General features: G+C 53.8%; 1 protein-coding gene across 1 annotated transcript; it reads left to right on the forward strand.

Annotated features, from left to right (window-relative positions):
- Positions 1–1823: 1823 nt before the first annotated feature.
- On the forward strand, positions 1824–22096 carry LOC118911903 (myosin-7). Its single transcript, XM_036884541.2, has 39 exons — positions 1824–1940; positions 2382–2590; positions 2878–3021; positions 3310–3466; positions 3658–3685; positions 4262–4367; positions 4450–4542; positions 4646–4709; positions 5125–5223; positions 5454–5557; positions 6207–6345; positions 6448–6566; positions 6677–6826; positions 7097–7267; positions 7771–8080; positions 8349–8416; positions 8784–8871; positions 9512–9629; positions 9773–9896; positions 10181–10317; positions 10565–10820; positions 11412–11654; positions 11784–11960; positions 12889–13034; positions 13978–14068; positions 14800–15189; positions 15422–15548; positions 15782–15900; positions 16656–16852; positions 17402–17585; positions 17735–17900; positions 18033–18157; positions 18707–19015; positions 19309–19512; positions 19619–19744; positions 19851–20126; positions 21030–21125; positions 21248–21382; positions 21964–22096. The coding sequence occupies exons 2-39, from the start codon at positions 2390–2392 to the stop codon at positions 21979–21981; spliced, it is 5805 nt and encodes a 1934-aa protein (XP_036740436.1). The 5' UTR covers positions 1824–1940; positions 2382–2389; the 3' UTR covers positions 21982–22096.
- Positions 22097–23825: the final 1729 nt, after the last annotated feature.

Below are 23825 nucleotides of genomic sequence, written 5' to 3' on the forward strand. Positions count from 1 at the left end.
CCAGGGGCCATGCCCCCAACTCTGTCCTACCCCTCTGTTGCTGACACTTGGCCCCCACCCCTTTCACTGTGGGGTGCAGGACCCAGGCCAGCGACCAGAAAGGACACTGTGCAAGTGTAGCCAGGCCAGCCCAGAGGCAGGGGGCCCGCCTGAGGGGCAGCAGTGTCAGAAGCCAGGGAGCCCTGGGGGAGGGCCAAGGCCTTGCCTGCCTGAGGTCACGGTGGTCGTGGTCAGTTCATTCTCCTGCAACCATGGAATGTAAGGCCTGCCCTGGGAGATATTTTGGCTGCACTTTGAGCCATCCCCGCCCTCTGGAACTCAGACCCTGCATACTCCATGCCATGACAATGACGACCACTTCCAATTGTTTCCTGCAGGAGGGGGGAGGGGAGCACTGTTTGGGAAAGGGGGGAGGCTGGGGGAAATGCTTCTAGTGACAACAGTGCTTTCTAAATCCGTCTAGGGACTGGGTACAGATGGGGGTGGGGGCGCCTGCTGCCCCATATATACAGCCCCTGACCATGTTGGGCTCCACAGCTCTCTTCTGCACTCTGTCTTTCCTTGCTGCTCTCAGGTAGGAGCATGGAGCTGGAGGCCTTCCTTTGAGATAAGTGGGCCCCAGGTTTAGGAAGGGGCTCCTCTAGGAACAGCAAGCTTCATGTAGGGCTTCGTGCAAAGTACCAGGTCTGGTCATTGAGCACACATGTGCAGGTCTAAACATGTATGTATGTGCCCTAGGAGTGGGGACTCGTGTGTTCCAGGGGAATGTCTGTATCTGAGCACATGGGACCAGAATGCATGAGAGGTGTGTACATGTGTGTGTACAGCATGAACGGGCTGCATGGGGGGTGAGGGAAGGTATATACTTAATTGCCTAAAACACAGAAATATCAAGTGGGAGATGTATGTTTATGATTATGCCTGAGGACAAGCAGGTCCATTTGGGGCAAGGGGAAGAGGATGGCAGAGAACTATTACTTAGAAAGTATGTATGCTTAAGAGATAGTTCTGTGAGGTCTGTAATGTGTGATTACCCATGTCCATGCACGTGAGGGTGCTTGTGTGTGCATCCAGGAGTCATGGCTGCCACAGTGTGTGTGCATCCCTCAAAGGGAGCTCATGGGCATGTGGTACAGCTATTTCGAGTCTGTATACTCAGCAATGTGCAGCACTGTGAGCCTATTTATGCGGGACATATTTTTAACAGGCGTCTCTGCCAGGCATAGCAGCACACTGGGAGGGCTGTGTGCGTGCCAAGGTATAGGAAGGAAGCGCCTCTGTGTGAGGCATGTGCATGAGCAGCAGGCAAGTGTGATCACCAGAGGGCATCTGGAGAGCTTTCAGCTGTGTGATGGGTGTGTCTATGAAGGGATGCCCACAGGGTCTTCTCTCTGAGAATGACCACCAGGACTGACAATCAAATGGGAACAGGATGGAAGAAAACTAGCTTTGGGGTCATGAGACGTGGGTTCAGTCATGGCTCCAGCACTTACTGTTATGTGTTCTTGAACAAGCAAGCCCCTTAACCTTCATTTCCTCTTTTGTAGAATGGGGTAAGAGAGTGTACATAAAGTGCTTTGTAGGCTGTAAGGCACTGAGCAAATGTGGCCATTAACTGTACATCAGGTAGCTCAAGGAAGGCAAGTTTCACTAGATAGGCAAGGGTAGGACCATCTCCCAGGAGGGAGGAGAACTAGGGCTCAGAGTTGAGTTAATAGGAGAAAATTCTTAGAACTAGTGCTCAGGGAAAAGGGAATGATGTTTGGAAAGCAAGAGAGAGGACAGGATAAGAGAAGCTGACCACCACTTCACTCCTGTTTTCTAGCAAGGGGCAGGGCCAGGGATCAGCAGGGAGGCAGCCCTGACACAGCCTTCCCTTTCTCCAGGTTTTCTGCAGGCTTGAGCCCCTGTCCTCTCTTAGACACATTCAAGAAGCCAAGGTAAGGAAAGCTGAAGATAGGGTGGAGGGACCTGGGGAGACTGGTCACGACAGTCCCAAAGCCGGGCTATAGAACTCTTGCCTTGGAGAGAATGTCTGGGCGACCAGGAGCTCCTTCACCTGTGACTAGTGAGGGTCCAGGGAGGTACAAGGGTCAGAGATGGACAGAACCAGCTTCCTGCACCCACTGGAAGCCCAGGGCGCTCCTCCCTGCTTTCAGAGAGCCCCTGGCTGACAAAAGTTAGCCTCCCCTTCTGCCCTGACAGTTTGCTAGGCTGTTCTCAAGTTAAGGGATAAACTCAAGGAGCAAGGGGTTAGTGGTGACCACTCTGGACTCCTGAGTCTGGTGCCAGGCTGTGGGGCTCCCACTGAAGGGGAGAGCCAGGGAGGGGAGGGAAGGGCAGGCAGATGGCAGGGTAGCCATCTCTTCCTCCTCCTGCAGGCACAGCCATGGGGGATGCGGAGATGTCCGCATTTGGGGCCGCTGCCCCCTTCCTGCGCAAGTCAGAGAAGGAGCGGCTGGAAGCCCAGACCAGGCCTTTTGATCTCAAGAAGGACGTGTTTGTGCCTGATGACAAACAGGAGTTTGTCAAGGCCAAGGTTTTGTCTCGAGAAGGTGGCAAAGTCACTGCTGAGACTGAGAATGGCAAGGTGGGTGGCAGGGCTGCTGTGGGAAGCACCCAAGATGCCCTCTACCTGGCGTAGACAGAAAGGGGTGCCCTGGGATCCACCACACACAGACCTGAGGACCGTCCAATTTTCCCTTCCTTTGTGAGGGATCCACACCCTCCAAATAGCCCATCTCATTTCCAATATCCAGCCTCTCTTCTCTGTGATTCTGGATCCTTCTGTCTTGAACATCATAGTCCTATGATTCGCTCAGCTCGTTTCCCTGCTGAGGGAGGGCTGACAGTGGAGCTGCATGTGGGCTGTTGTAGACGGTGACGGTGAAGGAGGACCAGGTGATGCAGCAGAACCCGCCCAAGTTCGACAAGATCGAGGACATGGCCATGCTGACCTTCCTGCATGAGCCTGCGGTGCTCTACAACCTCAAGGAGCGCTATTCCTCCTGGATGATCTACGTGAGTGCCCCACCCAGATAGCCCTCTGCATCTCATAGCTTCCCAGTCCGTACATGTCTACCTCCTGGAGCCAAGCATTCCTGTTCTTCGTGTCCAGGCAGTATTACACTCTATCCTAATCCCTATGTCCTTGGTTCGGTTCTAATATTCTGGAGGTGAGGATTACTCAGTTTTATGCATTCATAGGCTTTCCTTTCTCTTCTTCCCTTCCTGAGATCTTTCTCTAATTTCAAAACTGGCACCCTTCCCCCATCATCATTGGCCACTTACTCCTCCTTCCTACCTTAGACCTACTCTGGTCTCTTCTGCGTCACCGTCAACCCCTACAAGTGGCTGCCTGTGTACAACGCTGAGGTGGTGGCCGCCTACCGGGGCAAGAAGAGGAGTGAGGCGCCTCCGCATATCTTCTCCATCTCTGACAACGCCTATCAGTACATGCTGACAGGTGACAGGCTGCAAGTGAAGGGTTTTCCTGAGGGTCCCACGGGAGGGAATGCATATGCCGGCTCTCTCCCTCCTCCCAGGGGTTCAGGAGGCTGGGAGATGTCTGGGGAGAGGCAAAGCCTGGCATACAGGCCACTGGACAAGAGCTAACATTCTGTGTGGCTGACCTTCCTCCCCATTTTCTCCCCACAGACAGAGAAAACCAGTCCATCCTGATCACGTAAGTGTAGTTCCTACTCTGTTCTTTTCCCAAATCTCCCTGATCCCAGCCCCCATACATGGACCCACGTGCTACCTTTATGCCAGCTCCTCTTTCTTCTCTGACCTATACCTTCTCTTTGCTCTCTGCTTTCCTTCCTTCTTCCCATCCCTCTCTTATTTTTCCTCCTCCATCTCCTTCACTCACTTTCATCCATCTCATGATTCATTTACCCAAAAAGCCCACTATCACCATGCTTCTTTATCTCTTCATTTTCTTTCACCTTTTCCTTCAGGAACCTTCCCCACTCTTCCAGCCACACCCCCCTCCCCCGCCAAAACAACCTGGCCTATCCCCTTGGATTGACCTAAGGGCAGGTTCCACTTGCCCAAGCCTGCACCTTCTTGTGGCATCCTTCCTGGTTGCTGTGTACACCAGAGTTCAGCTGTGTGTTGTTCTGGGTGCATACAACCTGGCAGTTCCCTGCTTTAGGGCTCCCACTGTCAGGTAGGACCAGGAATTCTCTCCTGACTTGAGGCTTGTTGGTTTCAAGCAGTGTTTGCTCACTACCAAATAAGTCCCTGACTGTCCCAACAGTGGAGAATCTGGGGCAGGGAAGACAGTCAACACCAAGAGAGTCATCCAGTATTTTGCTGTTATCGCTGCTATTGGGGATCGCAAGAAGGAACAGACCACAGGCAAGGTAGGCCTTTGTCTTCCAATGGCCTGCACTACAAGAAGGGAGGGGGAGGCCTCTCACCTGCTATCCTCCTTGACCTCTGTAGGGCACCCTGGAGGACCAGATCATCCAGGCCAACCCCGCCCTGGAGGCCTTTGGCAATGCCAAGACCGTCCGGAATGACAACTCCTCCCGCTTTGTGAGTGGTCCCTGACCTTGGACTTGGGATTTGGGCTGGCTGAGGGAGGGCATCAGTTATTAGCCTTGCCTCAGTTCATCTCTACTCCCCTCTGTCTTTCCAGGGGAAATTCATTCGAATCCATTTTGGGGCTACAGGAAAGTTGGCGTCCGCAGACATAGAGACTTGTGAGTGCCACAAATCTGCTAAGACTCAGCCTGAACTCATCCTCTTTCTAAACTATCTCAATCTCAGCCTCTCTGTCTCTGTCTCCTTCTAGGTCTCTGCCCTTCAGTCTCTCTGTTTCTGTCTCTGTGTGCTGTGTCTCCAGATTTGTATATTTGTCTCTGAGACTTACTCTGGTCTTTCTCCATCTCTGGCTCTGCATGTCTGTATGTCTTTCTATGTGACTTTTCTCTGAGACTGTTTCTATCCTTCTGGGTGTCTGTTCCCATCTCTGGCTCTGTTGTCTGTATATGAGTCTTTGTCTCTCCCTTTCCCTCTGCTTTTTGCTTGCTACATTTCCCATTCATTTTCCTCTAGTTCCTTGTACCTAAATCCCAACCTTTTCTTTCTCTCTTCCCATTCCCCTACTGTACACAGATCTTCTGGAAAAATCCAGAGTTATTTTCCAGCTGAAAGCAGAGAGAGATTATCACATTTTCTACCAAATCCTATCTAACAAAAAGCCTGAGCTGCTGGGTGAGTCAGAGCTACCAACTGAGACCAACTATCTCCATGGCAACCTGGTCCCCTTGCTTATGGCTGCTTGTTGGCATGCCCTGGGTTTGTGGCACTGCCGTATTCAGTTCTGTGGGATGGGGGACCACAATAAGCCCTGTCATGTGCTTTCCTGCAGGCCATGTGTTGTGGCAGGCAGCCCAGGGAAAGCCAGGGGGTTGTGCCATATCTAACCACATCTTCTCCCCCAGACATGCTGCTGATCACCAACAACCCATATGATTATGCATTCATCTCCCAAGGAGAGACCACTGTGGCCTCAATTGATGACGCTGAGGAGCTCATGGCCACCGATGTAAGTGTGTGAGGACCCCATCAGGTGGTGAGGGGATTGGTGGTGAGGAACACATAGGGACAATTCACTGACCTAAGAGTAGAGCTGCTGTCTGTTGCTCAAAGTGGCAAGGCTCTCTCTGAGGGCTAGAATGTACCCTCTGGTGGCGGTGGGCTGGGGTATGGGCATGAGGAGACAAGGCTAAACAGGGTTTGGTATTCAACCACACCTTAGAAGGCTGAGAGCCATGGAATAGAGAAGCAGACTAGCCAAGAAGCAAGGCCTCCCCAAGGGAAGAAGCAGGTTAGAGTGACACAGATGCCATGGGGCTGGGGCAGCTGTCAGGTCAAGAGCAGATATAGACAGGTATGGAAGGTCCAGGCAGGGAAGCAAGTGTAAAGCCTAGAGGAGGGCCACAGTAAGAAACATGAGTGCGTGACCCAGAGCAGGTCGGGAGCACAGCTGTGGCCACTGACACTGGGGTGGTGGCAGCCTGCACCCCACCCTGCTCTTGTACCTTTCAGCTGTGCTTTGGAGTTCCCCGCTGAGCATGGGAGTCTCAGAAACCACAGGGGTTCAGGAGACAAGTTCTCTCTCCAACTGAAGAAGGGTCTCATTTACCTGATTTATTTTCTTTTCTGGGGTCCGCTGATATGGGGCCTGCCTATAGAACGCCTTTGATGTGCTGGGCTTCACTTCCGAGGAGAAGAACTCCATTTACAAGCTGACAGGCGCCATTATGCACTTTGGAAACATGAAGTTCAAACAGAAGCAGCGAGAAGAGCAGGCTGAGCCAGACGGCACTGAAGGTGGGAGTCTGGGATGCTGGGGGTAGCTGTGGGTTCACTGAGGTCCGCATCTGCAAAGGAATCACCCCATCACCAACTTTGCTCCCTGTCCTTTCCTTCCAGAGGCTGACAAGTCTGCCTACCTCATGGGGCTGAACTCAGCTGACCTCCTCAAGGGGCTGTGCCACCCTCGCGTGAAAGTGGGCAATGAGTATGTCACCAAGGGGCAGAATGTCCAGCAGGTGGGTCATCTCCAAAAGAAAAATGGGGGTGTTGGCATGCTGCAGTGGGATCTTTGCAATTCACTATTCCCAACAACTCTGCTCATGTGGGGCTCTCCCCTGCCTTCCAGGTAGCCTATGCCACTGGGGCACTGGCCAAGGCAGTGTATGAGAAGATGTTCAACTGGATGGTGACGCGGATCAATGCCACCCTGGAGACCAAGCAGCCGCGCCAGTACTTCATAGGAGTCCTGGACATCGCTGGCTTCGAGATCTTCGATGTAAGTGCAGGGAGCACAGGCAGAAGGGAGAGCAATGACTCACTCGCATGTGCAACAACCATTTGTTGAGCCAGCGATAAGCCAGGGGCGGGAAAGGCCATGGGGGTCAGCAGTGACAGACGCAGTCATCGTCCTGTCTTCGGGAAGCCCCTGCCCCAACAGGGGAGGGGACCAGCCTCCCCCTTGCTGGGCTCAGACACAGCCCCAGCTGACCCCACTGGAGACTCAGACACCTGCCTCCCTGACCACTCCACCCTCTCTCGCCTACAGTTCAACAGCTTTGAGCAGCTCTGCATCAACTTTACCAACGAGAAGCTGCAGCAGTTCTTCAACCACCACATGTTTGTGCTGGAGCAGGAGGAATACAAGAAGGAGGGCATTGAGTGGACGTTCATCGACTTTGGCATGGACCTGCAGGCCTGCATCGACCTCATTGAGAAGGTGCTGCCTCGGCAGCCCTAATTTCCATCACCCTGTGTTGTCTTGGTCGCCCAGGACAGGGTGGCACCTGGGAGAGCTGAGTTTCCAGGGGCTTGAGAGTGGATACACGGACTATGGGCACCTGCAATATGGCCTCCCAAACTGTGCTTAGTGACCATAGTTTACCCACTGAAGGAGCAGGAAGTCTGAGGGTGGGGTGGGGGTATTGTAAGAGTGCACCTATTTTTAACCTCAGCATCTCAAGGATCTGGGTAATGGAGTGGTGTGTGAATCACCTATAGCATCCACATTCCCAGACTTTCACAAAGGTCCCTTTGGAATCAAACAAAGTCTTTCACCTTGTGACTTGGACAGGTGCCAGTCAGCAGATAACGGTACTCAGAGCTGAGCCTGGTACTTTAATATCCAGCAGGGCACCTCCATAAGCAAATAATTGACCCTAGAGGAGGATCCGTCTCCATCTGCATGAAGCATCTCAGTGACACTCTCCCCTCCACCCTCAGCCCATGGGCATCATGTCCATCCTGGAGGAGGAGTGCATGTTCCCCAAGGCCACCGACATGACCTTCAAGGCCAAGCTATATGACAACCACCTGGGCAAGTCCAACAACTTCCAGAAGCCACGCAATATCAAGGGGAAGCCGGAAGCCCACTTCTCCCTGATCCACTACGCCGGCACCGTGGACTACAACATCCTGGGCTGGCTGCAGAAGAACAAAGACCCGCTCAATGAGACAGTGGTGGGCCTGTACCAGAAGTCCTCCCTCAAGCTGCTCAGCAACCTGTTTGCCAACTATGCTGGGGCTGATGCCCGTAAGTAGGGACTGGGACCCAGGGGACTAAGGAGCGAGGTTTCTGCCAAGGTTGTGAGGCAGGTCAGTTGCTACCCACCACCACCTCCATGGCAGGTTGTGCCCCAGGGTTTACAGGTCCAGTGAGGTCAAATTGGGTGGAGAGGCCGAGGCACCCCCAGGGAAGACCCTCATCTGGAGGATGTGAAGAGGAGCTGTGATTCTTCTCCCCGGCCTTGGCCACCTCACACGCCCACTCTTGGGCCTCTTCTTGACTCTCCTTCCCACAGCTGTCGAGAAGGGCAAAGGCAAAGCCAAGAAAGGCTCATCCTTTCAGACCGTGTCGGCTCTGCACAGGGTGAGTGTGGGACCCCAGCCTGGTCCAGCACAGCTCCCCAGTCCCCAGGGAACCAGCTCGGTTCCCTCCCGCCTTGTTCTTCCCAGGCTCTGCCGCATCTCCCAGTCCCCTGCAGGATCCTTTCCCCTCCTCGTCTTCCCTTCTCTCCATCTCCATTTCCGCCCTTTCCCCTGCTGGCCATTTTTCTTACCCATATCCCCTCTCACCTCTTTCTTTCCTTCCTCCCTTCCACCCTTTCTCCTCCTCTTTCATTCTCTTTAGCTCCTTGCAGTGTCTTTATTTCTTTTCCCTTCCTCTCTCTCCATTCCCTTTCTTACTTCTCTTTTTTCACTTTCTTTACTCCTCTCTCTCGTGTTTTTGGCCACAGGAAAACCTGAACAAGCTGATGACCAACTTGCGCTCCACACACCCCCACTTCGTGCGTTGCATCATCCCCAATGAGACAAAGTCTCCAGGTGAGCCCCAGAACTTGGGCCCAGCCCACTGCTGGAGACATCTTGCTCTGGGTCAGGACCTCCTAAGTCGTTTCCTAATCTCCCACCACAGCAGTTTCCAAATCACACTCTTCTTCTGTCCCACATGAGGTCTTGCAGACCACCCCTGCCCCCAGTGCTACCTTGCATATGGGATGCATAACTCAGTAATGTGTAAGACACTTGGTGGGTATTGCCTCATGAGTGCCTTACAACCCCCACTGAGATTTACAAGATTATCCCTTTTTGACTGATAAGGAGATGGAGGCTCAGAAGCCTGGGTTCAATACCTGGCTTTGTTTTGATCAACTTTGTGACCTTGGTCAAGTCTCTTAAATTCTCTGGGCTTAGTTTATTCTCCAGCAAATGGGATATATTTGCCCTGGCTACCACCTGTGATAATGGACATAGCCATAAAATAAGAAAAGTGAAAACTATTCGGTTAAACTTAAAAGTATGACCAGAAAAAAATGGAAAAAAATAATTTTAAAAAGAATCATTATTAACCGATTCACTAAAGTTACCAGCTAATAAGTGGCAGAGACAGAATCAGAACCCACAACTTTTGGCTCTTAGTCCAGTGCTCTCCCCACACACTCATCTCCCTCCCCTCCTGCCACAGGGGTGATGGACAACCCCCTGGTCATGCACCAGCTGCGCTGCAATGGCGTGCTGGAGGGCATCCGCATCTGCAGGAAGGGCTTCCCCAACCGCATCCTCTACGGGGACTTCCGGCAGAGGTGGGCACAGGGCGCCCCAGGGTGCAGGGCGCAGGGGAGCCGGGGAGGCCTTGGCGGGAGGAGAGGCTGCAGGTGGCCCTGAGTTCCATGGGCAGGGCAGATCAGCGCAGACCGTGGGTGACTCTGGGCACCTCCCTTCCCAGGTACCGCATCCTGAACCCGGCGGCCATCCCTGAGGGCCAGTTCATTGACAGCAGGAAAGGGGCAGAGAAGCTGCTGAGCTCCCTGGACATTGACCACAACCAGTACAAGTTCGGCCACACCAAGGTGAGGAAAGGGAGGAAACAAGCTGATTACAAGAAGACTCCTCTTGGCCTGTGACTCCTCACCTCGTGGCACCTGTCCTCTTTCCAATTATCTCATCAACATCTCTGAGCCACATGCTGCTCCCCACATCACCCCCAGACCAGCCAGCACCACTCCCCGCTCTCAGCTCCAGCAGCTGTGGACCTCTCTGCTCCAATTCTTTCCTAGGTTGTCACCCTCCTTCAGATACTCCTGTCCACCCACTCCAGACCCCCGAAATCACACTGCCTACCCCTTGCCCGCAGGTGTTCTTCAAGGCGGGGCTGCTGGGGCTACTGGAGGAGATGCGGGATGAGAGGCTGAGCCGCATCATCACCCGCATCCAGGCCCAGTCCCGAGGTGTGCTCTCCAGAATGGAGTTCAAGAAGCTGCTAGAACGCAGGTGAGGGCTCTCAAAAGGAGGCTCCCAGCCATCTAAGGCCAGGGCTGGTTCACAGGCAGTGTCATGAGAAAGAGCTCGCTGGGGTTTCCAAGCCTCAGGCAGGCAGGAGGGACTCACATGGACCCAGGGTGGGCCTCAGGCTAGAGTGCAGGGTGGAGGAAGGAAATGGCCATTACCTAGATGTGAGGGCCTCAGGACAGGAAGGAGGGAGGGGCTCTCTGACAACCCTCCCACTGGGTCCCTGCAGAGACTCTCTGCTGATAATCCAGTGGAACATTCGGGCCTTCATGGGGGTCAAGAACTGGCCCTGGATGAAGCTCTACTTCAAGATCAAGCCGCTGCTGAAGAGCGCAGAGACAGAGAAGGAGATGGCCACCATGAAGGAGGAGTTTGGGCGCCTCAAAGAGGCGCTGGAGAAGTCTGAGGCTCGCCGCAAGGAGCTGGAGGAGAAGATGGTGTCCCTGCTGCAGGAGAAGAATGACCTTCAGCTCCAAGTGCAGGCGGTAAGACTCCTGGGCCACTGCTGGCCCCTCTACCCTCCTCACCAGCTGTACCTCCCTACCCAGAGCTCACTCTCTTGTCCTCTCACAGGCAGAGGATTTTTAGAATCAATACTTCCAAAGACCTCTGAAGAGGTCCCTTGAGAGAAGGAAAAGGAAGGGGGAAAAGAAAAAACTTTTAAACACAGACATTCTGTCTGGGCTAAGCCTGGATCCAGAGCTTAATAATTGTGTGACCTTTCTCAAACCATGCATTCATTATCTTAGAGTCTCAATACCCTCATCTCCAGACAGGGAATAAAGCTACCATCTGGCTAGACTGTAAACATGTAAAGAGATGGTATCAGCAGATGCAGTTCCCTCCTTCAATGGAGTAGACTAGAGGAAGAGTGCCAGATAACAAGACCTGGTTCCCTTCCTTTCTGCTCCCATTGCATTGCCCTAAAACTCTTCTCTACCTCATCCTACTGAGATTCTCCTCATCTGGGGATATTCTGGAGCTCCCCTGCCCTGAGGGCTGAGCCTCACCCTCCTTCGACCTGCTGGGGTGAATACCCCACCCACTGAAAAGCCTCCCTTCTGTGCTTTCCCCAGGAACAAGACAACCTGGCTGATGCGGAGGAGCGCTGCGACCAGCTGATCAAGAACAAGATCCAGCTGGAGGCCAAGGTGAAGGAGATGAATGAGAGGCTAGAGGACGAGGAGGAGATGAACGCAGAGCTCACCGCCAAGAAGCGCAAGCTGGAAGATGAGTGCTCTGAGCTCAAAAGGGACATTGATGACCTGGAGCTGACACTGGCCAAGGTGGAGAAGGAGAAGCACGCAACAGAGAACAAGGTGAGGGCAGCTCCCCTGGCCCAGGTCTCCTCGGGACTCACAGACCAGAGTGTGGTTGTGGTCCTTGGTCATAGATGTCTCCAGGCTGGTGATGTTTGACCATAAAGGGGATGGATTCTTGGTCGGCAGGTGAAGAACCTGACAGAAGAGATGGCTGGGCTGGATGAGATCATTGCCAAGCTGACCAAAGAGAAGAAGGCTCTGCAAGAGGCCCACCAGCAGGCCCTAGATGACCTTCAGGCTGAGGAGGACAAGGTCAACACCCTGACCAAAGCCAAGGTCAAGCTGGAGCAGCAGGTGGACGATGTAAGTAGATTGTCACAAGGTCTCGGTATACCGTGTGTGTGTGTGTGTGTGTGTGTGTGTCTGTGTGTGTGTGTGTGTGTGCGCGTGTGTGTGTGAGGGTGGGTTGGAGAGTGCTCTCCCGATATCTTTCTAAGAAGAGAGCTGGAGAACAGAAAAAGGGAAAGGTGATCCATTCTGAGTTGTATTATCTCATCTCACTGATATGATCAGCAGCAGAGATGGGCTTCCTTATTTCACTTTGGGTTCAAACCTATATATCTCTACCTTTGACCACAGCATTTAGAGGGTTACCACATAAGAACATGAACATGATACATTTCTTTTTTTTTTTGGTATCATTAATCTACAATTACATGAAAAACATTATGTTTACTAGGCTCCCCCCTTCACCAAGTTCCCCCCACATACCCCTTCACAGTCACTGTCCATCTGCGTAGTAAGATGCAGAACATGATACATTTCTTTGGGAATTTTGTAAGGCTCCTCAGGAAGATCTTTGGACTTCTGGTATTTTAGGCAGAATCTGGTCCTCAGTGATCACTGTTGCCATGGAGAGTCCTTTGTGCATAACTTTACTGAATCATTTATCACTTGGTGTTATCATTATTGAAATACCTGTTTCAGCCATAAGACTGTCAGCTGCCTTTAGGTGGGAACTTGTATTTATTGAATTTCATGTCTTCAGTGCCTAGCACAGGCCTGCAAGTGCTTATAGGGTGCTGAATGAACGAATGGAGCTTTGGGATCTCATCCCACAGTCACTCACTCAGTCATTAAGTATACCTACACGCCAGGCCCTCTCACAATCCCCTGGCAAAATTTGGCTCACACACCAGGGAAGGTCTTCCAACCCTGCAGTGACTGAGTTTCAAATCACCAAATCAGAATGCTTGGCCTAGCGGGGCCTGTGTGTCCTTCTGTCCACCAGCTGGAGGGATCCCTGGAGCAGGAGAAGAAGGTGCGTATGGATCTGGAGCGAGCAAAGCGGAAGCTGGAGGGTGACCTGAAGCTGACTCAGGAGAGTATCATGGACCTGGAGAATGACAAGCAGCAGCTGGACGAGCGGCTGAAAAAGTAGTGTATTCCCTTCCCTGTCGTCTTTCCTCCTCCCCAGCCCAGCAGCCTGTTCTGCCTATGACAGTGCAAGTTGGCCCAAGATGTCCATCCTCAGAGGCAACAGACTCATGCAGCCTTGATAAGTGGGTGCAAAACTGTGCAAAGGCCTCCAGGAAGAAAGCTTTCCTCCCCTAGACATACACATCAGGGCCAGTAGTCCTCTCTGGCAGAAAGTCTCACTTGGCTCTCTCAAGCTTTGTCTTCCTGTTGGGTACTGAAAAGAGATGGAAAAGAACAGCTCGCCTCCTTTATACACAAGTCTTTTTGGAGACCAGTTGCTTAACACAGAGGAAGGCTCCACACAAAATCCTCTCAGGAAAGTGCTTTCAGGTCCTTCACAGAGATCCCAGAGGACCACAGAGAAATGGGTCAGCCACCATGCTTGAGCAGTGCAGGGGCTGGGCTATGTCTTTGTTCGGATGAACCTGTGGTTCCAATTCTTATTGCAAGTCCTTTCAAAATGTGTAAGTCCACTTTACATACTGGGTAAACAGTGAGCCTGCAGGACATTTGAATACCCGAGGATCTTATGGTACTTTAGAGTCAGGACTTCAAAAGGCTCTGACAATCATCATGATCTACATCCTCATTGGACTTATGTTTGCTCAGGAGGCTTCACACTTTCCCAGGCTCAGCTTTTGTTAGCTGAGTGAATAAATATATGGTCCCACTGATCCTCATACCACCTTTTATGCATGTCCTTTTAGCCCCACTTACATTTCCTGTTGGACTTCAATACTTCAGCAGGTGTTACACCTCCAGGGACCCTACATCAGCCCTGGAAGCGATTTTTCTGAAGAAATCCTGCTCTTCTTTTATTTTACTACCATTTCCAAATACTGCTGGGCCCTCCTGGTGCCCAAATGGCCTCTCTTGCCTCATCATCCCTCCTTCCCCACAGGAAGGACTTTGAGCTGAACGCCCTCAATGCAAGGATTGAGGATGAGCAGGCCCTGGGAAGCCAGCTGCAGAAGAAGCTCAAGGAGCTTCAGGTAAGGTCTGGGGTGCCCAGTCTGGAGTCCCTGAGCTGGCTTTCAGCTTCCCTGGCCCCCTCATCCAGGCGGTCCTCTCCCCAGCATTGCAGGCACTTGCTATGTGCCTGTGAAGGGAGATACCGAGCCAACACGGTGCCGCTGTGGGGTGGTAGCTCTTGGATGGGCTGAACAATCCAAGAATGACAAAGGCAGACACCTTGAAAAGTCTGCAGGTCCGGGAAGTAGAAATCCTGGCTCCCTGTCTCAGCCCTGATTTAGCCAGTGACCATGGGGAACCCTCTCCAGATCTTTGGGTCAGTATGTCCTTCTGTTACCTGGTGGTTTTTAAGGTCCCTTCAGCCCTGACAGGCTGTGACTTCAGTTCTTACCTCAAGAGCAGACACTGTGTTAGGTATTTAGACAAACACGGTTCTCTAATTCTAAACTTTTATTGTTTTTGCCACTAAACTGCTTAAATTATCCCTAGAATATAGGTCTCTTTGTCCCTCTTCAAGAATAAGCTTCAACCACTTTCCTTCCAATAGAGAATGTTGAGGGTTTGAGCCTAAAGGAAGGCTAACTCGGCTGTCCAAACCATCTTCCCCAAATCCTCTTATTTCCATTCTCTGCTGGTAAAACTAAACTGACTTGCTGTTCCAGACAGGCCAAAAGTGTTCTGGAGCCCTGGGTTGGGGGCTCTGGTGGAGGGCTCCAGGCTGTGGGTCTGAGCCCCTTTTGTCTGGTCCCAGGCACGCATCGAGGAGCTGGAGGAGGAGCTGGAGGCCGAGCGCACCGCCAGGGCCAAGGTGGAGAAGCTGCGCTCAGACCTGTCCCGGGAGCTGGAGGAGATCAGCGAGAGGCTGGAAGAGGCCGGCGGGGCCACGTCCGTGCAGATTGAGATGAACAAGAAGCGCGAGGCTGAGTTCCAGAAGATGAGGCGGGACCTGGAGGAGGCCACGCTGCAGCACGAGGCCACAGCGGCTGCCCTGCGCAAGAAGCACGCGGACAGTGTGGCCGAGCTGAGTGAGCAGATCGACAACCTGCAGCGTGTGAAGCAGAAGCTGGAGAAGGAGAAGAGCGAGTTCAAGCTGGAGCTGGACGATGTCACCTCCAACATGGAGCAGATCATCAAGGCCAAGGTGAGCTGCCTGCTCGCCTCTCCACACATCAAATTCCCTCCACCTGCCTCCACTTCCTGTCCTCATCTCCTCTCTTCTTTGTTGGGTCTGTTTCCCACCTCACTTCTACCCTGTTCTCCCACCCTCTCCTTCCTTCCATGCCTCCCTTCCTCCCTTCTCCTTTAAACACATCCCTTGTACCCCTTTCAGTCCCTCCTATACATCAACCCTATGACTCTCCCTCCTCTCTCAGGCTAACCTGGAGAAGATGTGCCGGACCCTGGAGGACCAGATGAATGAGCACCGGAGCAAGGCTGAGGAGACCCAGCGTTCCGTCAACGACCTCACCAGCCAGCGGGCCAAGCTGCAGACTGAGAACGGTGGGCCCCACCCCAGTCTCCCCTGGCTTCCTGAGCAAGCCCCCTCAGCCTTGTAGACACACACACACACACACACACACACACACACACACACACACACACACACACACACACACACACACACACACACACACACACACTCTCCAGAGAATGGGGCCTGAGGGTTAGGGGAGGCGCTGTTGGGAGAGAGAATTGACTGACCTTCAAGAGTTGAGTCTGCCTTGGTCCCTCAGGGGAGCTGTCCCGGCAGCTGGACGAGAAGGAGGCGCTCATCTCTCAGCTGACCCGAGGCAAGCTCACCTACACCCAGCAGCTGGAGGACCTCAAGAGGCAGCTGGAGGAGGAGGTGAAGGTGAGGCCTAAGCTCAGGGCACTTGGCCCAGACAAGGAGATACTGGTCATCCTTGCATCTGCATCACTTTGTGTCCCAAGAATGAGGATTGCTCTCTATCCATTATTCTCCTGTTTTCCAAAAGAAGTCATAGTCCAGACCCTACCACATGCTTCCTAGGTCTATTCTCTAGGCTCCTCTGCCTTTCTGCTGCCATCTCTGGAGGGAGAAGGGTAACTGGGTCAGGAGGAATGAGATGGAGGGGAGGGTATAAACTAGGGAGGGATGATAGCCTTGGCTGGGCATAGGTGCAGGATGCAGGAACTGAGCAAGGGAGTTGTGGGATTAGCTGGGCAACCTGAAAACTGGAGTAGGAAACTAAACTGAAGCTTATTTCTAGCACTTCTTTGGGCTCATGAAAATTGAGAAAGAATATGACTTTTTAAAAAGGGCTCAATCCTACCCTACCTCTTGGAACTTGCTTGGTCTTAGGGAAATCACCTGACCTCTCTTCTCCCCGGTAAAATGGGGTTAGGCTGACAATGCCTACTGCAGTAAGGCGCGCAGGGTGAGGGGGATGAAGTGCTTTCTAAATAGGGCAGTGCTGTAAGGACATTCTGTTGTCAGTACTCAGTATACTGTTCCAGGTCCACTGGAGATTTAGAAGTAGGTGAGGCCATGGGGAGGATTTGAAATTAGGGTAAGGAGATGGGCAAGGATGGGGGCTGTGCTATGGAGAAAGCTGAGGCCACCTCCTGGTGCCTGCCATCCCACAGGCGAAGAACGCCCTGGCCCACGCACTGCAGTCAGCCCGGCACGACTGTGACCTGCTGCGGGAGCAGTACGAGGAGGAGACGGAGGCCAAGGCTGAGCTGCAGCGCGTCCTGTCCAAGGCCAACTCAGAGGTGGCCCAGTGGAGGACCAAGTACGAGACGGACGCCATCCAGAGGACCGAGGAGCTGGAGGAGGCCAAGTGAGTTCCCCCAGGTGGTGCACCTCTGGGTGAGGCCCCTTTGTGGGCAGGACACAGCCCAGCCTCTGTCCTCAGTAGATTCAGCAAGGGGTGGATGCTCAGCTAGGTTTTGACAACACAGGAGGACCCTGCCTGGGCCCCACCTCCTTCTCCTCTCAGGGAAGCTTTTTGCTCGCGTTATGTTTCTCATCCGAATATAAGACGAACAAAAGGTTTGTCTGAGGGCAGAGTGCTCCCACCTGGGGCAGGTGCTGTAGTGGGCAGGGGGAGGTGGGGTGGATTGCAGAATCCCATGTGTCCACCATGACTGTAGCCTTGAGGCTGGCCCAGGTCAGAGGGCCACCACCTGGAAGCCCTCCTGGCTGCTGCCACCGAGACTCCCTGCATGCTCAGTTCTTGGCCCCTGGGGCCTGTCCTCAGGCTTCTCCAGCAATGCTTCTGACTTCTCAAGGATTGTTTTCTAGAAGACTCAGGTTATTTCCCCTTGTCCAAATCCACAACCTCTATCCTCCTCACCTCTCCCACCCACTCCTTCACCTCCCTGGGCAGGAAGAAGCTGGCCCAGAGGCTGCAGGATGCTGAGGAGGCCGTGGAGGCTGTCAATGCCAAGTGCTCTTCACTGGAGAAGACCAAACACCGGCTGCAGAATGAGATCGAGGACCTGATGGTGGACGTGGAGCGCTCCAACGCGGCCGCTGCGGCCCTGGACAAGAAGCAGAGGAACTTCGATAAGGTGGGCCTGGGGTGAGGGTCTTAGATAGGGGCCAGGGACATGCTCCTCGGAGGTGGGGGAGGCAGCTGAGCACAGACAGAGGCCTAGGCAGCCCTGAGAGGGGCTGGGGCTGGGGCTGGGGGCTGCACAGTGGGGCCGTGTACCTGCAGATCCTGGCCGAGTGGAAGCAGAAGTATGAGGAGTCGCAGTCAGAGCTGGAGTCCTCGCAGAAGGAGGCACGTTCTCTCAGCACCGAGCTCTTCAAGCTCAAGAATGCCTATGAGGAGTCCCTGGAGCACCTGGAGACCTTCAAGCGGGAGAACAAGAACCTTCAGGGTGCGCAGCCCAGCAGCGGGGTGGGCTGGGGGCAATGTCCACATGTGGTGCCACCCAGAAGCACCAAGAGGCATACGCGACCCTCCAAGGGACCCCGGTAGCCCCAGCTGAGCCTCCCGACCCCTCCCACAGAGGAGATCTCCGACCTGACTGAGCAGCTGGGTTCCAGTGGAAAGAGCATCCATGAGCTGGAGAAGATCCGCAAGCAGCTGGAGGCCGAGAAGATGGAACTGCAGTCGGCCCTGGAGGAGGCTGAGGTGTGTGTGTGCACGGTTGGGGGAAAGCTAAGTGCTAGGCTGTGCTCCTTGTTTTCACATCCCTTTTGTCCTTTTTGGTCACTGCTCCATCCTCAGAGCCTAAAACAGTGGCTGGTACAGAGCAGGAACTCAGCAAATACTGTGGTGAATGATGGCTGGGCCCCTCAATCCCCTTCACACAAACATTTCACCAATAAGACTTAGATGAGATTTCCTGTTTCTACTCCCTGCCCCTTCCCACCTCTGCCTGTCTGCAGGTTTTTTATATCCTGTGCCTGATTGCCTGTTTCCTTGGCAACCCCTCTCTCTTCAATTTCCTCTTTGTCCTCATAGCTCCCTCTCCTCTTTGAGGGCCTGAATCACCTTCTCTTAGGCTATTTTTCTTTCCCTTTTAAATTCTCTTTTCTTCTTCCTCCTTCCACTTCTTTGACTGAACCACTTACATCACTCTTGAACTTGCTTTGTATGCATGATTCATGGACACACCCTGCCCTTGGTCCTATGCCCTAACTCTCTAGCTGCTTCAACCTTCTCTCTGCCCCCTCCCAGGCCTCCCTGGAGCATGAGGAGGGCAAGATCCTCCGTGCCCAGTTGGAGTTCAACCAGATCAAGGCAGAGATCGAGAGGAAGCTGGCAGAGAAGGACGAGGAGATGGAGCAGGCCAAGCGCAACCACTTGCGGGTGGTGGACTCGCTGCAGACCTCCCTGGATGCAGAGACGCGCAGCCGCAACGAGGCCCTGCGGGTGAAGAAGAAGATGGAGGGAGACCTCAATGAGATGGAGATCCAGCTCAGCCATGCCAACCGTATGGCCACCGAGGCCCAGAAGCAAGTCAAGGGCCTCCAGAGCTTGCTGAAGGTATATAGAAACCTTGGAAGTAGGAAGTCGCCTCACCCAAAGAGAGGGCTGGCCTCCAAGTGACCCAGCTGGCTGGTGGTGTTGACCTGCTCCTCCTGTGGTGGCTCAGGGGGTGGGCCAGATCTCTTCACAGCTCCAGATCTCTCTTGTACCTGGGCCATTGCAGAGAAATTCCATAGCTCCTGGCAGATCCACCTAAATGGGCTTTCCACTGACATCCAGTTTAGCCTATTAGCCTTCAGATGGGCCCAGAGGCCATCTCCTTCTCTCATGCCCACCCTCCTGACCCACAGGACACCCAGATCCAGCTGGATGACGCGGTCCGCGCCAATGATGACTTGAAGGAGAACATCGCCATTGTGGAGCGGCGCAACAACCTGCTGCAGGCTGAGCTGGAGGAGCTGCGGGCCGTGGTGGAGCAGACAGAGCGTTCTCGGAAGCTGGCCGAGCAGGAGCTGATTGAAACCAGTGAGCGGGTGCAGCTGCTGCACTCCCAGGTGTGTGGCTCCCCCAGGCTCCTGGGCTAGCAGGACTCAGCAGGTGAGATTTGGGAACCATTCATGGATGCTCAGTGCTTCTCATGCTCTGCCCACCGAACCTCAGAACACCAGCCTCATTAACCAGAAGAAAAAGATGGACGCAGACCTGTCCCAGCTTCAGACTGAAGTGGAGGAGGCAGTGCAGGAGTGCAGGAACGCAGAAGAGAAGGCCAAGAAGGCCATCACGGATGTGAGTCCCCAGCCTGCTCTCCTGCTCCAGGCCGGGGCTCCTTGCCCTGGGCAGTGAGCATGTGAGGACTCAGCCAGGCCACCTGTCACCTCTCTCCTGCCCGCAGGCCGCCATGATGGCGGAGGAGCTGAAGAAGGAGCAGGACACCAGTGCCCACCTGGAGCGCATGAAGAAGAACATGGAGCAGACCATCAAGGACCTGCAGCACCGGCTGGACGAGGCCGAGCAGATCGCCCTCAAGGGCGGCAAGAAGCAGCTACAGAAACTGGAGGCCCGTGTACGGGAGCTGGAGAATGAGCTGGAGGCCGAGCAGAAGCGCAACGCAGAGTCGATCAAGGGCATGAGGAAGAGTGAGCGTCGCATCAAGGAGCTCACCTACCAGGTGTGGGCCCAGCAGCTGTTCTAGGGCCAGGCCTTCTGCACCATGGCCTGAAGCCACGGTGACAACCACCCAGAAGAATGAAGGATTCTCTCTTAGCCTCTTCCAGGGTGAGAGGTGACAGTGTAGCCCCTGGCTGCCCCATTTCCACTCAGCCCTGTTCTATCCTGAGTGTCTCCTGGCTCAGAGGTCAGTCTCTGAGCCTCCTGTCCTGAGAGCTCCACATCAACATTGACCCTCAGCCTCCTCTGGGGACATATCCCAGCCTCCAGACAGAGCTCACCCGGAACAGGGTCCTAGAAAGCACATATGTAGTTGAACTTTGGCCTGGTGCCATGAGCACCAAAATACACAAAAAATATATCAAAGCCCTTCGGTAAATCTCGGGAGTTTTTGGTTACTCAGGGAAGTATAGACTTTAGCTTTCTACAGTGTTTTCTAGAATCAAACTCTCAACTACATTTTGTTTCTGTCACAATCCAGAAAGTGACCATCCCTCTGTGCACATGTGTCCTTAACCTACATCAAATCTATTCCATTTCCTTGCAACCCAGGAAATCCCAGAGTTACTGCCAGCATATGCTGGCTTCTAGAAGAGGGGAGTTTATTCTCCGTGGGTCCCAGAACCCCCACCAGCCTGCTCCCTAGAACAGTGCACACACACAATTTTGTGCACAATTTCAGGAGTCCCATCAGCTCCTTAGCCTCTTACTTGGTACAAACCACTAGAAATATTCATACTTCTTTATGGTGAGAAATTACAAGGAGAACTCAAGTGTTTGATATGGATCAGAAAGTAGAATTGGGTCAGGATATGACATTCAGGGTAAAGACAACAAGTGGGGGCAGGAACATGCTGCCTCCCATGACTGTGCTGTCTTCACTCCCACCCACCCTGCTCTCCAGACGGAGGAGGACAGGAAGAACCTGTTGCGGCTGCAGGACCTGGTGGACAAGCTGCAGCTGAAGGTCAAGGCCTACAAGCGCCAGGCTGAGGAGGCGGTGAGTAACCCAGCTGGGGACTGGGCCTAGAGAAGGGACATGGGGGAGCCAGTCTCCCAGACTGGGAGGCTGAGATCCCCCAGCCCCTTGCACTCATCCCCCCACCCCCTGGCCCCCAACAGGAGGAGCAGGCCAACACCAACCTGTCCAAGTTCCGCAAGGTGCAGCACGAGCTGGATGAGGCAGAGGAGCGGGCGGACATCGCCGAGTCCCAGGTCAACAAGCTGCGGGCCAAGAGCCGTGACATCGGAGCCAAGGTGAGTCCCTCCTCTGGGCCTTGTAGTTGCCCTGGTGGCAGAATGCCCCCAAATGAATGCCCTTCAGACAGAGCCCCTCACACCAGGGATGTCTCCTCTTCATTCATTCCCCCCACCCACAACTGAGCCACAACCCCAGAGGGCCAGATAATCCAGTCCTCTGTGGTTTCTAAGATTTTTCCAGCTCTAACTTCCAATGAATTTGTGAGGCCCAGCCCTAACTTGGCCAGCAACCCAGATTATAATATACCCAGCAGGTCAAAATTTTCTCCCAATTAATATTGTTCACTTCTTGCCCACCTAGTTTTAACCTACAACCTTGTAACTCAAACCTAAAATGGACATCCTAGAGAACTGCTTGTTGTCACCTAGGCAGCTTCGCTCAGGCTGATCTCCAAGCCCTACCATTCAGAACTTACTCCTCCACACCAATCCCTAGGACACATCTCTCAGAACCACAGGGCCTCCCTCAGGCCACATCGTGGTCCTCCAGGCCATCCTCTCCCCTTTGTTTTCTGTGCTCATCCCTGCCCAATCCCTACCTCCCTGGGGCTAATTTGGACTTTGTTTCCTTTCAAAAGGGCTTGAATGAGGAATAGCTTTACCACATCCTCTTGATCTGCCCAGTCCTGAGGGTGCCAGCGGAGCCAGTTGCAGAGCTTATGTAGTGGCCCCTTGGAGGAAGCAGAATAAAACCATTTTCCATGAAGCTGAGATCCTGCCTCCAGACTTCTTCACTGCCTGCCATCCACGGAGACACAGACATCGGGTGGGGTGCGGGAGCGGGAGGAGTGGGGACTCCTGAGGAGGAAGGGGGCTGCACAGACCAGACCAAGGAGGTCTCCCTGGAAGCCTGTGAGGCTCCGAGCACCCCGGGTGCCCCGCTGGACCAGGGGAATCCCTTTGCCTCTTCCTCAGCAGATGACATCTGTCCTCCCATTCCTTTCCCTGGCCCAAAAGATCCTCAGGATTAAAGGGGATTCAGGAAAACCCTTAAGGCTTGCCCAGAGCAAACTGAGCCCATCAGCTATGCACCTGCACCCCAGCTCTGGTCACCACCACCCCACCACCACTGACAATACGGGGGCTGGGCCATGGGAGGCGGTTCAGTGTGTAGGGTGCCCCCACAGGGTGACCTACTTGGGCAGGTGGGTAATGACTCCCCACTAAAACAGGCGCGCGAGAGGGCACAAGGACTTGCAGCTGTAGCCACTATCCTTCCAGACACCGTCACCACCATCTCCAACACCTGCAGCTCTAACTCCTGGTGACATTGTGAATGCCAGCCCCACACAACCAGAAGAACTGCACGCTCAGCCCGCCTACCTCACCTCCTCATCTCTCCCCAGCCCAGTCTCCTCCACCCAGGGTGCCCTTTCTTCCCCCTCGTTTCTTCCCACCATAACTTTCATTCCCAAGACCCTCCTCATCTGGCTTTGCTGGACGATGGGGGACTCTGGTCCATTATGTCAGGCCATCTCAAGCGGGAGGCAGGCCAATGAGGGTGGGGAGTGCCACTCTGGGTTGGGGGGAGAGAGGCACCGCTGGAGGACTGGGAAGTAGAAGAAGGGACAAGCTTCCCTGGAGTCCCTGCCATACTGGCTTAGGGAAGTCCTGGGACTGTGGGTCATAGAAGGCAAGAACTTCCAGCCACCTGGATCCGGGAGTTCTGGAAACCCTGGCTCAGCCCTGGACCGATCTCCCCACTCCACCAAATACAACCATTCCCAGCCAAGCTGCTGCCTGGGCCTGGAATGTAAGGCCCCATCCCAAGGAAGCTCAGACACAGGAGGAACGAGAAGGAGGAGCAAGGAGCTAGGGAAGGAAAGAGGGCAGGCCTGGCAAGGGTGGCAGGAGAGAGAAGCAGGGAGACCTCAAAGAACCTGTCCCCTGGGACAGGGGACCAGGGAAATCAACAAAGAAACAACCAGACAGTGAGGGGCCTTGGAAAGATCCAAAGGCCCCCCCACCTTTCTCCTCGAGCCTGCCTCAACTTGCCTACCCTAGGACCAGTCCTCTTCCTAGGAAGGACTTAGAGAGCAATGGGGTGATCAGTAGGGAAAACAGAGGCACATACTTGAAAAGGGAGATACAGGGGACAACTGGAGAACCTAGCCTCTCAGAGCAAAAGTCAGCAGGAGCGAGGGACTGGAAGCCAGTCCAAGGCAAGGAGGTAGTGATGGGGAGGGAAGGGAGAAGGGCAGGTGAGCCTTGGATAGAAAAGCCACAAGCACTGGGCCAAGGAAAGAATCCCAAGTCACCTTTAGATGCAAGGAAAATCAGGAAAGCTGAGAAGAGTGAGATAAGAATGGGGTAGACAAAGACCTGGAGCAAGATGTAGGGAAGAGATGAGACAAGCAGAGGGTGAGCAGAGGTCAGGGCTCAGAGAAGGCAGAGACTGGGAGAAATGTAGGCATGCCAGGCCCTGAGATGGGCAGAAACG

This window comes from Manis pentadactyla, chromosome 11 (assembly GCF_030020395.1).
Source record: "Manis pentadactyla isolate mManPen7 chromosome 11, mManPen7.hap1, whole genome shotgun sequence".
NCBI lineage: Eukaryota > Metazoa > Chordata > Mammalia > Pholidota > Manidae > Manis > Manis pentadactyla.